The sequence below is a fragment of the Astatotilapia calliptera genome, chromosome 4 (genome assembly GCF_964374335.1).
Source record: "Astatotilapia calliptera chromosome 4, fAstCal68.1, whole genome shotgun sequence".
NCBI lineage: Eukaryota > Metazoa > Chordata > Actinopteri > Cichliformes > Cichlidae > Astatotilapia > Astatotilapia calliptera.
In genome coordinates this window covers 35728340-35743648 of record NC_137425.1, presented here as the reverse complement: position 1 = coordinate 35743648, position 15309 = coordinate 35728340, and the positions used below count along the sequence as shown (strand labels likewise).

The 15309-nt window shown below is 40.6% G+C and overlaps 1 protein-coding gene and 3 long non-coding RNA genes across 6 annotated transcripts; 3 read left to right on the top strand and 1 right to left on the bottom strand.

Annotated features, from left to right (window-relative positions):
- Positions 1–1250: 1250 nt before the first annotated feature.
- Positions 1251–2271, bottom strand: LOC145428422 (uncharacterized). Of its 2 annotated transcripts, XR_013908712.1 has the most exons (3): positions 2136–2271; positions 1984–2044; positions 1251–1873 (listed from the first exon to the last, which is right to left on the bottom strand). It is a non-coding gene; the product is annotated as an uncharacterized LOC145428422 (long non-coding RNA). The 2 variants fall into 2 exon arrangements; XR_013908711.1 differs by having other exon boundaries at positions 1251–2044.
- On the top strand, positions 1860–5351 carry LOC145428425 (uncharacterized). The gene is made up of 2 exons (XR_013908717.1): positions 1860–1997; positions 2138–5351. It is a non-coding gene; the product is annotated as an uncharacterized LOC145428425 (long non-coding RNA).
- A 245-nt stretch (positions 5352–5596) lies between these two features.
- On the top strand, positions 5597–6386 carry LOC145428427 (uncharacterized). The gene is made up of 2 exons (XR_013908719.1): positions 5597–6211; positions 6315–6386. It is a non-coding gene; the product is annotated as an uncharacterized LOC145428427 (long non-coding RNA).
- A 3543-nt stretch (positions 6387–9929) lies between these two features.
- Positions 9930–14388, top strand: LOC145419272 (uncharacterized). 2 transcript variants are annotated; one of them, XM_080300585.1, is made up of 5 exons: positions 9930–10331; positions 11815–11883; positions 11996–12044; positions 13025–13117; positions 13389–14388. In XM_080300585.1, the coding sequence occupies exons 1-5, from the start codon at positions 10192–10194 to the stop codon at positions 13698–13700; spliced, it is 663 nt and encodes a 220-aa protein (XP_080156711.1). In that variant the 5' UTR covers positions 9930–10191; the 3' UTR covers positions 13701–14388. The 2 variants fall into 2 exon arrangements, with proteins under 2 accessions (XP_080156711.1, XP_080156712.1); XM_080300586.1 differs by lacking the exon at positions 9930–10331 and adding an exon at positions 10382–10564.
- Positions 14389–15309: the final 921 nt, after the last annotated feature.

The following is a 15309-nucleotide window of genomic DNA, read 5'->3' as shown; positions in this document are numbered from 1 at the left end:
TTTTAAAGTGGTTCCAGGCAATAAAGTCTAAAAATAAATACATCTACTTCCTTTTTCTGTGTTCCAGCCTCAGTGACTCTGACACAGTGCTGTAATATTTACACCTCTGATGAAAACAGAGTTTGTAGTTGCAGAAATACTCGACTCATTTTGGGCATTTACGAGCAGGAACCTCAGAAAGCCCCTCGCTGCTTCACTGGTTAAGAAGCAAAGCAAACATTAGTTCACAGTGATGTTAATTAAGGCCCAAAGTTTAGGAACGAACGTCAGCACTTCACTAATGAATGTAATGCTGATTCATGTGCTTGTTTTGTAATGTGCATGTTGTGCGTTGCTATTTCCCATATTCTTTGGCACTGATAGATGAAGAGTCTCAGGCAGGACCGAGGCTGCCAGCTGCTGACAGTGAGCAGGGAGAGAGCAGCAGAAGCTGGGCAAGAGCAGGGCACCTTCAGCCCCCTTCATCAGTCAGAAATCATTTGGGTGTCTGTGTGAAATGTCTGATTTTTAAAATCTTTTTGTAGACATATTTATTAAATGTTTAACAATTATATAGAAGAAAGACAATGTAAAGAACAAAACATGACAAAACCAAAATGAGTTGAAGTTATGAACTGTTTCTGAGAGACAAATAACACCAGGATCCTTTTTGTGTAGCTGACAGCTGGTAACTGTGCAGGGGCGGGTCTAGCAAAGTGTTGCCAGGGGGGCAGGTAGGGCATTAACAGGGAGAGGGGGGCACAAAGAAATACTTTTCTTTCTTGTTCTCATTTAAAATGCTTTTAATAAATAATTATCTGAATCTTACAACAAACGTTTTCATCTGATGTAAAATGTATAGAAATCCATTATTGTACATAGTCATTTTTTAGGGTCCCATCATAATTTCTTCAGAAGTAAGTACTGCATATGATGCCAGTGTTTCCCACATTTTCTAGATTCTGCACCAGTACTGTGTGTAAAATGCATCAAAAAGTCCGTTTGATTCTTTCTCAGCTGTCTTTCTGTCTCCTTTCACTTTTTAAAGGTTGCCATGTTAGAAAACATATTTTGCCCTGCCGTGCTGTTTATTGATGTGGCAAATGAAAGGTTTATGAAAACATATCTAAATCTGTCATCAGTAATCAGCAATGATCATGTCTCACCTCTAGTCTCTGTCTTAATGTCAGGTTTCCACCGTGTGTTGTAGATGTTCAGGAGGTTAACTCGACCAACAGTCTACTTCCTGTTTAGAATACCAGGACAGGGAGGATGGTGCAGGTTTAAGTTTATTAGACTGATGCATGTATACCAACAAGACAGCGTCCATCACTGTGACAACAGCGTTTGTTTTCATTCAAAGGCTTCATGGTTTTTCCTTTAATACCTGGGGGGCCGGTCTCCAGTCAAAATGCCCGGGACCATTTTTTGTCCCAGTCCAGCCCTGGTGTCAGATCTGCATGCAGTGTCAATGAGACGATCAACAACAGATCAGACAAAACACTCAGGCGGACACTCCTCTGTAGAAGGAAACATGGAAAGTGTGAGGTAATCAGTGCACAACATCACTTTGTATTTCAGGCTGTTTTTATATAGAACTTCAGCACCAATGTAAAAGTTCTGGTTTGAGGAAGATGAAGAACATTTTCAGGAAGGATGCCGTCTGCAAGCAGAGCTGCTTGAACCTCAGCGCTGAGGTCCAGACTACTTCCTGTGAAGCCACGTGATGTAAATCTGCTGCTGTAACTTCACAGTTTACTGAAGCTAAATGCAACGTTACCATATAATCTGTTTTCAACAAAGGTTTCACTCCGTCCGGTGTTGATGGAATGATTCAGGCCGTACTCGTCAGGCTTCCCGTCGACCACACGCATTTCAGTCACAAACCCCGTGACTGACAACAAGGGAAACAGCAGAAGAAAAGATGTGAAAAATACTGGATGATGATGATGGAGGATTAACCGCGGTGGCTAAACTGTTTCCTGTCTTTGTGGGCGTACTCACAGGGAAGTTTCCAGGCACGTCAGTCTTGGTGGCTAAAGTCTCCATTTTCCAACATGTATCGCTACAGGTGCAAAGACACAACATTAATCATCAGTGTAAATATTTTAATGCTGTCCAAACGGTGTTTGCTTTGTCTGTCCTCTCGCGCTCACAGAGGAAACGAGGACGCCACCTTCAACCCATCTTCAGTTGGCTCAACCATGGCCGGACTTCCTGTTGGCTTTGTGACAGCAAACCACTTGAAATGAGAGCAAACTGCAGTCAAGCACCACTTACAGCAACCTGTGGACACGCAAATGGAAAGCACTGAGAATCATACAGAAGCATAAGAGCTGTTTATTGTAACACGTGTGTGTGTGTGTGTGTGTGTGTGTGTGTGTGTGTGTGTGTGTGTGTGTGTGTGTGTGTGTGTGTGTGTGTGTGTGTGTGTGTGTGTGTGTGTGTGTGTGTGTGTGTGTGTGTGCACATTAATAACACACTGATGTATGTTAGTTTGATTTATGCTATATCTGAGAAAACAACTGCAGAATTTTACATCAAAGTTTCCAAAGCTGATGTTTTGTTGTTCACTCTGTTTTATATTCATATAGTTTGTTGTTTTTAAATCAGTGGACAAAATAAATATTATCACACAAAATCCAGGGTGAAACATAACCAAATAACCTAAATGGTGAAGTCATTATAGAAGTACATGTTGCAAAGGTCAGCCTCCTGTATAGACTGCTAAACTGTCTGGGGGGGCCCTGCCTGTCCTCGTTGGATAAGCTCCACCCCTTTTCCATAAGACGGAGACATTTGTATGAAAATAGATGGGCAGCAAAATAAAAAATAAAAAATATTATGGATGACTCTGTAAATCAAAGTCGGCCTGAGGCAGAAGCAGAAACCATGAGGAGCACAGCACCACTCCCAGAAGGGCACGAAGTGAAGCCATAGCTGCTGAAGAGTGAAGACGTGATGATGGAGGAGATCACAGATGAAGATCTGCTGCCTGCTGACTCTTTATATAGAAGAGTGAGACTATCTCCCCACCAGCAGCTGCACTTATACAAACCCCAGGTGCTGGGATGGCTTTGAACATGTGACATTTTCTGCAAACACATGGACAGTTTCATAAGCACAAAGATTATTCCTGCAGCGGCAGAATCGTATCCACTGTGTGAGAGGTGAACGTCAGACAGTTCTTAGAAAATGTAGTTTCTCTTTAAGCTTTTAACGTCTCTTTTACCCCCATTTGTCTAAAACTACTTGACAGCCCTTCATGTCAGAGGTTTATTACCTGTGCAGGATGGAGCACATGGTCTCAGTCAGGCTGGACACGATCACTCCTACAGGAAGTAAATGTGATTTTATTTCACCTGTGAAATGATGAAAAACAGCAGAATAGCTCACGCTAACAAACGGGTGTTGAAATGTTTCATTTTCTGCTGTTTCACAGGTCAAAAAGGGCGTCGAAGCAAACTGAAGCTGAGCTGCTGCTGCTGTTGTAGTGCAGCATCTGCTGTGTGCTTCATCAGAGAACCTTCTGTACACAGCAGACAGAGGCTGCTGCCACTGAAGTCCATCTGCTAGAGAGCTTTAAACACTGGTTATTGAAGTGGCTTTGATGATACTGATACACAGTCTTTGCTGCTGTCACAGGACAGGGATCCACCAGGGAGTAGTTGTCAGGATAAAGAGCCTTCGCTTCTCTAAATATAAACTGGATACTTGTAGGAAACTTTGGGAAGCAGCATTTTTCCTCATATCGTCTAAACTGAAGTTAGCTCAGGTGCTTCTTCCATACTTGCTCTGCAGAAAGCCAAAGAGTTTGGAGCTCTGCAAACATTTGCAGCACAGCTGGATGTTTGTAACTTTGGTCACCTCTGTATCATCCCTCAGATTCTTTCTGCACAGCTTTGAAACCACGACAGCACGAGTGATGCTGAGGAGACGTCCAGTTTAAACAGACCTTTATTCCTGGAACACAAACACATGAAGTGATGCTGCTAAAGAAGAACATTTAATCGCACTAATGAATCAAGCATCTGTTTGTCTGTCAGTCTGTCAACAGTTCCTCTGATCGACTTCAGACTTGGTGGGTATTTTGTTTTTGCAGCGGTCAAAGTCGATCAGCGTGTTGCTTTGTCTGCTGTAAATCTGCCTGTACAAAGGGAAACATGCATGTTTTAGATGCAAACTCACAACATGGCTGCATTTTTGTGATTATGTGTATTTTATATTGATTTATTCTATTATGTTTTGTATATGAATCTTTACAAGTGTGTCGATACAAAGGCTTGATTAAAACAAAGGTCTCAGCTGTGCTGTTAGGGATGCTCTCATATTTGTTTCAAATGTAATAAATCAAAGGATTTCAGGCTTTTCATCCTTTTTATTTGTTTGGTTCTAACAGCAGCTGGATAAAAACATGCAGGTGATGAATATAATTGTGTGATATTATGAGCATTGTGAATAAAGAAAGAGCAGAGATAGTAAAAAGGAAACAGGTGATGGACGTGAGATTTTCAGAACAAAAGCTCCTCAGTGAGACGATCACCTGGACACAAGGTCAGGCAGCTGGGACTCATCTAGAGAGCAAAATGGAAAAGTGATCTGTGCAGAACATCACTGTTGATTGCAGTTATTTACATCAGACTTCTTCTCTGAGATAAGAGCACCGTTTCTGGGAAAGATGACAGTATTTCCAGGCTGGATGCTGTTTGCAGGGAGAACTGAATGAAAGTCTCCTGCACCTCAGCGCTGAGGTCCACACCTGTGAACACAGATGAGGTCAATCTGCTGCAGCACGTAGAGCTTTACTGATCAGCAGGTTCAAAGGATTCAGCAGAGCGTAGAGTCAGAGCTAAATGCCACATCACCATAGAGTTTGTTAACAACAGCTTTCTTTGCCCTTTGTCTCGATGGACTGAATCAGGGATACTCGTCATACTTCACCTCAACCACGTCACTGAGAGACCCCAGCCTGACACAGCAGCAGAGATGATGAAAGCAGAAACAGCAAACAGATGCTTCAGTTGTGTTTCTCTCTGTGTGTGCGCTCACGCCCACTTGTGTGTGTGAACTTTCCACGTACCTCAGCTTGTTTCTCCAACATGAGCCATCAGGGCTGAAAAACATCACTAACACATGAATTCTTTCTCTTTTTGTTATCACCTGTGATCATGTGTCTCATGTTTCTGTCATTCACCAGTTCTTGTAGAGTTACGTGTAACTAGACTTCTGTGGGACGTAAATGATTGTTTTGTATGCAGATCTGTACAAAGGATGGAAACACTTGATTACAAAGGAGATCTCAGCTGTGTTGTTGTGGATGGACTTCAACGTATTTGTTAAAAAAGAGAATAAAGCAAAGTGTTTTAGCTGTTTGGGAGTTTTTGTTTGATTCCATTCAGTTTTATTTCTATGGAGTCAAATAATAAGAAAGGCTCTAGAACAGCCCTGAGTTTGTCCAGGTGACACTCCTCTGAAGAACAAAGACAAAGAGGAAGAAGGGGACTCGTTTTCAAGTCTTGTTTCTTTCAAAATAAAAGCTGAAATGTTTTGGAAGCATGATAATATTTCAGCCAGGATGGCGTCTCCAAGGAGACCTGCACCTCAGCGCTGAGCTCCACATCACGCCCTGTGAAAGCACAGATATAAATCTGCTGCAGTGAGACGAACTTTACCCAACACAAGTGTAGAAGTAGACATCTGACTTTACCTACAACCTGTTAACAACAAAGCTTTCATTGCCTCTGCTGTTGATGTCATGTAGGACTAATCATACTTCACATCAGCCATGCACACGTCAGAGGATCTCCAGGCTTTCAGTAATAAAGCCAAGCAGATGATGTGAACATAGCAATAGTAAAACATGCATCATAATCAGCTGTATGTGTCGACTATGTGGCACCTCAGTCTTGTTGGCATGAAGAAAAGTTGTGTAACATGTAGCATAAGGGCTGCAAAGACATCATGTAGACAGCAGTCGTCTGTTAGTCGTAACGTATCTCCTGTTAAAGAGTTAAATGTGCGTTCTCCATCTCTGTCCTCTCACAGCTCGCCGTACACCAACTCCAGCTGTGGTAACCATGGCTGTGCCCATCAACACGCTGAAGCTGAGACGCCACCCGTCACTATGGCGACTCCAATAGGGTTACCTGTCAGCTGTGGACGCATGAAAGGAAAACAGCAGAAACACAGACATGTTTACTGGAACATTTCCTATTGACAGCTTTATGGAAAAGTGGGTTTAAACACTTTTCTATGTTTTATTTTGTTTATTTATGGATTTATTGTGAAAGGAATTTCAAAGGTTTAATTTGACCTTTCCCCTGTTTTTCATACAGACTGGAGACGAATGGATGGTGCTTTCTTTGTTTGTCTAAAGATAATGAATAAAACTCTACACACATCTTAAACCACCCTCCTTTCTATATATTTTGTTATATAAATGGAAAGTATATAAGACACAAACTGAGCTTATATGATACTAAGGACCCTGGAGGTCAGTCCACCTTTATAATTCAGCACAGCCTGGAGTCTTGGTCTTTTCTTGGATGTTGGTTCCCTTTGTTTCCATCCTCTGTTAAGATGTTTCAGTAATGTTGAGGTCTGGGGAGGCCAATCCATGGCTGACGTCCTGTGATGCTGCATTAGCAGTTTGTTCATAGTGAAAAATGAAGCCACTGCCAATCAGACATTTGCACAGTGGATCAACTTCTGATGGTACTGTCCTGAATTCCACACCTATAATATGTTTGCATGTACTGATGAATATGTGCAGCTGATTTTCAGTCCAGTTCCTGTGTGACAGACGCCAGTCTTTCTGCCTGTGTCCTTCCTTAACAATAGAGCCATCCTTCCACTGAGACTGTTTCTGATGAGGCTTCACTGAGCAGTAGATGGATCCCTCAGCTCATCTAATCGTCCTATTTCTAACACATGACTGTCAGAAACTGTTAATCTGCTGCAGCTCTTTAACTCCTCCACTTCTTTTTTTGTAATCTCTTAGTTTCCTCATCTTTTAAGGTGGCACTGCACACCAGATCCAAAGTCAACATGCTGTTATATGATGGAGTTGAACCTGTAATGGAGTTTGATTTAAACCAATCAGCAATTAAGTGAATGATGATGAGCAAAGATGGTGGAGGTGGTGGATGAAGACCCGGACAGCTGTGGTTGGCTCCTCGTATAGAGCAGAGTGAGGTTGTGTTTGCACATTATTATAAAACCATGTTCACCATATATTTTAGCTGCAGACAATAACATGATTTCTTTGCTGTGGTGATTTTATTCCACTTTGGTAAAATGGAAAACCATCATTTCTTGCTGTAATTCACACATTATTCCAAGAGCCTCAACACGAGCCTTGTAGTCCGACCATATATAGACAAATCAATAGTTGTGTTTGTAACAGCTCATGAACATGAATCGTTCCACATTACTTTGAAATCATTGCAAACTAAACTGGAATAAATGAGTGTTTATATATAGTTTTGTCTCAGCTGTTCATACACAGTGTTTCAGTTCTTATCAGAGTCCCACCGTCTCACTGTGGTGAACCTTTAGCTCTGTTGGAAGCGTGTTGTTAGACCAGGTTTCCCTCATTTAAAAATAATCTCTCATTAGAAATGGACATGATGTCTAAGACATAGAAATGCTTATTATGGGTTCACTTGATGTCACTGAAAAGATGCACATGGGTAACGTGCAGGCCGTCCAGCTCCGAGGTTTATCTCCTCACCTCGAGTCTGCGACACTCTCTCCGTGTCCTCTCAGATAAGGGCGCGCACATTTCTGCACCATCTTCTAAATTACAAAGAGCGATTCACAAAACAGAAGCTCACAAAACACTCATCACAAACCAAAAATGGCTCCACTGAGCGTCAAACTGTCACCAGAATTACTGATAATCTAAAGACTCACAGAACTCATTTTGTCTCATTGTGTCTTAGTTTGAGACATAAGTGCATGATCATAATACTGTGTAGTTAGATGAGACAGAGCTGATGCTTGCTCTTAATTATCCTCTTCATGTTTCCCGAGCCTCAGCAGTGGAAGCTACCATGGATAGAAAGACTATGACTCATCTTAAATCTCAAATCTTTGTCTCCAAAGAGCTGCTGATGTGTCCGATATGATCCACAAGCTTAAACTAGGATTATAAGTGTGTGCAGTGATGTGTGTGAAACCTCTGAGGACTCACACGTGTGTGCTTCAGCCCACACACACATATGAAGCACTGCGACCTCACACAGAAGTGTTTTACACATCCAACCTGAATCCTGATCATTTCTACAGTTTATTAAGTTCAGCTTCACCTGAACATCAGTGATGAAGCTGCTCTGACTCCATCACAGCTCACAGCTGTTGGAATGAGTCAAACAATGAAGAAGGTTCAGAAACAGCTGATGATTTTACAGAAACATGATGCAAACATGAAAATGGACACATGATTTTTTATTAACAGACACTGTTTATGTTTCACTGTGCATGACATCATCAACACTGACACCAGGGGGCGCTCATCAGCAGCCTGAGGAACTGTGATAAGGGAGGGAGACGCAGTGTTGTGTGTACTGCAGTCGGACAGAAGGAAAAACTTCCTCCTGAAAACATTTTCATCCTTCCCAAAAGTGTTTGAGTCAAATGTTACAAATATATAAATACAATAAAACACAGGGTCTTACATAAAATTAGTGATGCAGTTGTGCACTGAGCACCTTTCCAATGTTCCTTCCTCAGATGAGTCCAGCTGCTGAACACATTAACATCTGTATGTAAATGTAGCCGAGAACCAACCTGAGCACTGCTGGGAAAATACAAAGGCAACCATCAAAGTGCTGTATTATCTTATTTATTCTGAATGTTGACTTAGATCCACACCACGATTTATGAAACTATAGAACTAAAATAACAACAATCGTCTGCTTCTTTAAAATTTCTTTCATTACATCAAACCAGTGAAAACTGAGAAAAACAAAGAGCTGTTAGCATGTTCAGACCAACTTTGAGACAGAGACTGTAAAGTTCTGCACTTTAAATCCTGCCTGTGTTCCTGCAAATGATTCACACTGAAAGTATCTTAGTTTAGTATTGAGTGAGCCACAAAGCAGCCTGATAGCTTTAAAACAGTAAAAGTAAATGAAATTGACAGTTTCAGTGTAGCTGGATCTATTATTGGGGGGTCATGACCCCCGTAACCCTGCCTGGTCCTGAGGTCAAATCCACCATCTTTGTTTCAGTGCTTCATGTTCTCCCGTGTTTGTGTGCGTCCTCTCCGGTACTCCGGCTTCCTCCCACAGTCCAAACACATGCAGTTAGTGGGGTCAGGTTAGCTGTGAGTGGTTGTGTCTCTGTGTTATTCCACCTTAATCAATGACTTCCTGTTAGCATGAAGTGCTTCTGTAGGACTGATGTCATTTTCATGGTTGGATCATTTAAATGAAGCTGGACTCAGATGCAGTAAATAAGCTGATTGATCATTAATGAATAAAGCTGGTCAAACACATCACGTGGACACATGTGATTGTGTGTTGTATTGATCCCAATGCTGGTATCAGTCCTGGATCAATAACACTGGATGGATGCGTTCAGCATGGAGCCCTGAGCTGTGTTACAGACAAACATGGAAACTGACAGGTCTGTGTCATTCACAGTCTGTAACACTTCTAAACAACAGAGGCTGACCCAAGTGCCTCAGAGCCAGGCACGCTCACATCACAGCTCTCTAAATAAGCCAGTTTCAAAATAAGAGCTGAAAGCTGTGTTTGCTTGTGTTAGCTTATTATTGTGGAGACTAACATTCAGTGATCATGTGTTCAGACTCATAATGATTACTCTCAGAAATCCTGATCTTTGTATTTACTGTGTGTTGGATCAATAACTGAGATTCATGGTATCACACAGCTGTGCTGCTGCTGATGTCAGCACATCTGGAACAATACGAGGTATCTGCTAGCAGACTGAGCAGGACGTGAGACCTGTGGACTGTTTAAAGCTGTCCCTCCACAGCTCACTCAGACCTGATCCACACCTCAGTGATATTCTCTGACTTCCTCACACTCAAAAAAATCAACTAGGGCATGTGTTTGATTAACAAAGTAGTAATATGTTTACATCACATGAAGAAATCATTTTTATGCTCATTAAATGATTCATTCTTTTTTGTTGAATATAAATCAAAGAAAACTTTGATGAGTTAAATTCGTTCATGGCAATCCAATGAGAATGAGGTCCATCAAACCAACGGCTCTGATAGCGTCATGTATTGCGCATGCTCCACGCCCACCGGATGCGGAAAGGTCCGTTGAGAAGTTAACGAGCGCACGTGGAGTTACTTCTTTGGCATACCTGATAGTGAGGTAAGTAATATTTCTTGATATATTTATTTAGGTTAGTGGAGTGAGAGATAAATACTATTAGTTAAAAATTTTTACCTGTGTAGTGTGGAGATTTAGAGGAGTTTTATATATAGCAGGGAGGTTGTAGACCCAAGCATTTTTCAAATGTAAGTCGGTGAATTTAATGTTTTTTTAAAAACTTAACCGGAGTCGCTAATTGTTGCAACAGAGCAAAAACTGATGAGGTTATTTTGGTAAGTTCGTTTTTTTTTTTGTTTCTGTCGACTTTGAATGAGGTTTGTTTCATGGTTATCTGCGTTGGTAGGACTGTTTTTCTTCTCTGGAGTTAGCTAACTTTGAAGAGCGGGAAAGCCGCGTAGAGCCGTTACGTCTTCGCATATAGCTCCGTGAATGACAGGTTACTTTCTGCTTAACCGGAGTTGGTGATTGTTGGTAGTAGTGGTAAGACTGACCGACATGGTTTTGGTGATTTTATGAGTGTTTTATGATGCTCTATCTAAAATTCCTGTTTTTGTCAGTGGAGTTTAGTCGCGGCAACCGCATTAACTGGATTGATGAAAGGTTTAATTCAACTAAACCAGCGTTTAGGGGAGTTAATAACAAGGAGTAAGATAAAATCTGTCACAATAATTGCATGTGCATTTTCTTTTTTTGTAATATATTCACTTAGTTTTCGAATTCAGAATGATTTAGGTGGATAATTGTTCGGGTTATAGTTTCTCTGGTGCTCTGCATTAAGGCTGACTAACGGTGCGTTCACACCGAACGCGATAGACGCCCCTAGCTGATCGCGTGCACATTTGCACCTCGAAGCGCGTCCAGCATGAACTGGTCGAGCTTTATATGCAATTTTCACGCGTATGAAGAAGAGATCTGGGAGGAAGTAGTGCCAGACGGTATGTTATTAAAATGGCAGCTGTCAATCTAGCGTTTGAAGAAAGAGTCTCCCTTCTCTATTTGCTGTGGAGAGCAGAGCAGTGCCTAAAGGACGTCCTCACCGTACCTGGGTCCATCAGGTCTTCCACAAGCATGAGCAGTTTGGTGAGTTTCACCACTTGCTCCAGAAGCTCCGTCTGGATGACGGCCGCTTTCAGCTGTACCACCTTCTGTCCCTTGCCGAGTTTGAGGAGCTGCTGTCCCGCAGATTTTACCAGCTGGAGCGGTAGACGTGATAAGCGCGAATGCACAAAATGCACCACACAAACTGCAGCGCGTATTTTACTTCGCGCTTCAAAGGCGTCAGTCGTGTGAAGTAGGCAGAAAAGCGTTTTCTCAATGCAAATCTGCTTCCGAAGTTTAGCTGGACCTCCAGTCGCGCTTCATCGTGCTCCTCCATTGACTTTACATGTAAACCTGAAGCTCTGGTCGCGTCTATCGCGTTCGGTGTGTACGCACCGTAACAGTCTTCACATTTCACAGTATGTAGATATTAACACAAATTTGTCAGAGTAATAACTTTGTTTTAATTAATTTCTCTCCCCAGAAATACATCACAAAATAAAGCCACATTCCCATGCTCTGAGATTCTTATGCACCTCCTCAACAATACATGGTAAGTTCATGTTTGCCTTATTATTATTATTATTATGTTATTTATTTTTTTTGGATGATGCAGAAGTTTAATCTCCTTGACGTTTTCTAATGCATATTTCATTTTTTATCAGTGACGTGTATGTGGCAGTGCAAGCATTGTGTTACCAGAGAGAGCAGCAGGTACAAATTACTTCAACATTATAAACTACATCATCATTACGGAATAGGTCAACATTATCTGTGCATATATGTTAATTGTCCGTGCACATTTAAGACTTGGAGTGGACTGAACACTCATGTCTATAAAGCTCATTCATCTCAGTTTACACAGACAGCTTCAAGTTCAGTAACTTTTAAATGTGAGTTATGTGACTGCAGTGACGTCTTCTCTGAGAGAGATTTTTTTGTCCATATTGGAACACATCTGCGAAGTAACGAGACAGGTAGTTGTGTGTTTCTTGGTTGCCCTTTCAAGACAAATATTTACAATACATTTTATACACACAAGAGGAAGCATCATCCACACACACTTAAAGATTTTAAAGACAGGGTAGTTACACGTGTGGACCCAGTTCAAGTGATAGAGTCCTCTGATAACGTAAGGGCTAGCTGTTCTGAAGATGTATCCTATGGTGAATTTGAAAGTGAGTCAGTGACAGAATGTGATAATAGTGCTGTTGAAAATCAGCCCGAACTAATTGAATGGAAATTAGCAGTAATATTGTTGAAATTGGAACACATATTTCATGTTCCAGCAAAAGGATTAGATGAGTTCTTAGAGGAGTTAGTTTTTCTGTTGAGTTCAGCTAGTGTACCTCTGACAAAGCGTACAATTAGAGAAATTTTTAAGAGCCTTAACCTCCATATTAGTCAGGCTGTTATTGAAGAGCTTGCAAATTCTGTATGTGTTTCTAACCCTGTGGCTAAAATATTGCCACTCCTTATAAAAGAAAACTATACTACATACAAAATTTTAGGGTTGTAGAGCCTGTTGAGTATTTTTTATCGATAGACCAAAGGAAGTCATTTCAGTACAAACGCTATATAAGAACCAGTCTATTTACCATGTGGCCTTTTGGACTCTTCCAAACTAAGTATTCCTTTTTCAAACTGCTGCCTAAAAGCTAAATATTGTCATTATGGATTCCCTTTTTTCTTAGGATGACACAATACATGCAAGACGAGCATGCATCCTGAAGTCCTTGTGTGTCTACCTGAATGAAGACCATGAGAAACTTGTGAAGGAATATACGGTCAGTTACATTCACAAGTTGTTCTGTGTTATGTAATTTGCTCCAGGAGTTATGGGTAATTTCAATATATGAAATGGTAAAATGTGACACCACGTGTGAATAAAAGATATTGCAATTGGTCCTTGTTTTGTTTCATGTCAAATTTCTGAGGTGTGAAACCAGAGACATAGAATTTAGTAAATATATCAGCATATTCACGCTGATTGCTCAATTCCTTTATTTTTTTCATATCTAGACTCAAACAAATGTATTATTGTATTTTACGTCACAGAACACTGAGGCCAACACTGAAGCCATGGAACAAACTGTGATGGGAGTGTATGTCATACATCAGGAGGGTGCGGAGCCTGGAGATGACCCAGAGAACATCGGTGTCCTGATTGAAGGCGTGGAGGTTCTCACTGGTTTGAGGAGCATTGCAATTGCTTGTGCTCTGTTATTTGGACTGATATACTGTCTGAACCTAAGCTACCCACCGGAGCTCAAATGCACTTTTGAAGTCTTGCAAAAGATTATCATGAAGCTGGATGGACAGAGGTTGTCATCCAAGGCACAGTTTCTAAAAAACAAGCTAATGGGGTGAATGAGCTTGAAACAGACTCAGGCAAGCCAGATATTTTTTTTCAAGGTTTTTGCAATGCAAATATGTGTTTACTGTTTTAAAGTTTAAAATTGTAAGTTATAAAATGTTCATATAAACTATGTGGTTTGCTCTGCGGCTATTATACAAAGATTGTTTGTTCATAACTTAAAGTCTTATACAGTTTAAGTGTAAACACTGATTTTTGCCAGATGGCAATTGTTACAAAGGCAAATGCACACTGGTTTTCACAAATTGTTTGAGTGGAGCAGTTAGACTCAAAATTGAATGTTTTCTCCACACGTTAAATAGCATAAAGTCACTATTAATGGATACAGCCTGATTAAATGGAGGACTAATGTATGCAAGCAACATAGTAATGTTGAATGTTATGTCTGAGCTTTAAATTGTGTTAAAATTCATATTGTTGTTTGCAATGCATATTTTACTACATTTTACGAAAGTTGCTTTGGGGATAATATTTTTTGTCTGCAAACTATTCAACAGACTTATTTCATTTTTATTATTAGGGTTATTTTATTGTATTTTTTCTTTCAGTCAGCATGTCTTGATCTGGAAGTTCTGTGGTCTTAGTATGAGATGGTTAAAGGGGAGAAAGCTAGGCTGAACTGGGATCCTGCCAACTGTTTTAAGAATGTTCAAGCAAAATAAAAGATGGTTTTGCAAGTTATCATTTATGTATGTTTCATTAATTTAATTAAAAGTAATGTTTACATAAGCAATACAAACACTAACTGAAACATGATTGGTGTAAGTACTACAGACATAAATTACATTTGTTCATTCAACAAGATTAACATTGGTGTAACAAACAAATATTTTACTAGTTCATGTAACAAGACTGACTTTTGATGTGCCAAGGTGTTTAAACAATATAACATGAATTTAAATTAATTAGACTAACTTGGTACAAACATGTTAACTGAATAAAAATCAAATTAACTGAATGTTAATGTTTAAATTATGTTACACTTACAAACATATTTAGTGTTGAAACAACACAATCAAGATGGATTGATATAACATGATTTGTTTAGATGGAATATAGGTGGCAAGATGAAATTAAGTTCATCCAATGAATAATTTTTTTGAGTGCAGTAGAGACAGAAACCATTCAGATCTGGGACCATCAGCTGACTGATGATGTCACACAGACTGTGTTTTTCAGGAACAGTGATTCTGATGTGAGCCTGCTAGCTGACAGCAGACCTGATGAAAGCACATGTTCACATCTGTGAGGACAGACTGGACTCTTTGACTGCACCTTGGTTCTCCTCAGAGGTCTGTACAGGAGCATGTCCACCCCCACTGAAGATCTCAGTCACTGTGAAACATAGAAAGCTGCTTGTGTGGCCTCTGCCTCACATGTAGATACAGCTACAGGTTTCTCTGTCAGTCAGACTGAAACAGTGTCCTGATGCTGCATCATTCAGCTCTGTGCCCCAGTCAGCATCACTGGGAGCTACCAGTGTTTCTGTCCTTTTCCTGTAACACTACACTCAGCACAGGCTCAGCTGGTATCCAGTGTTGGACTTTGGCTTCAGCTGCTGTGATAGATCCTCTAACATAGATCAGCTCTGCTACATGTTGT

Bases quoted from the DNA above. Each gene is read 5' to 3' on its own strand.
- LOC145419272 (XM_080300585.1), top strand. From the start codon at position 10,192: ATGAGAATGAGGTCCATCAAACCAACGGCTCTGATAGCGTCATGTATT. The intron at 12,045-13,024 runs GTACAAATTACT...CTTTTTTCTTAG, and splicing joins GTTACCAGAGAGAGCAGCAG to GATGACACAATACATGCAAG. The intron at 13,118-13,388 runs GTCAGTTACATT...TTTACGTCACAG, and splicing joins AACTTGTGAAGGAATATACG to AACACTGAGGCCAACACTGA.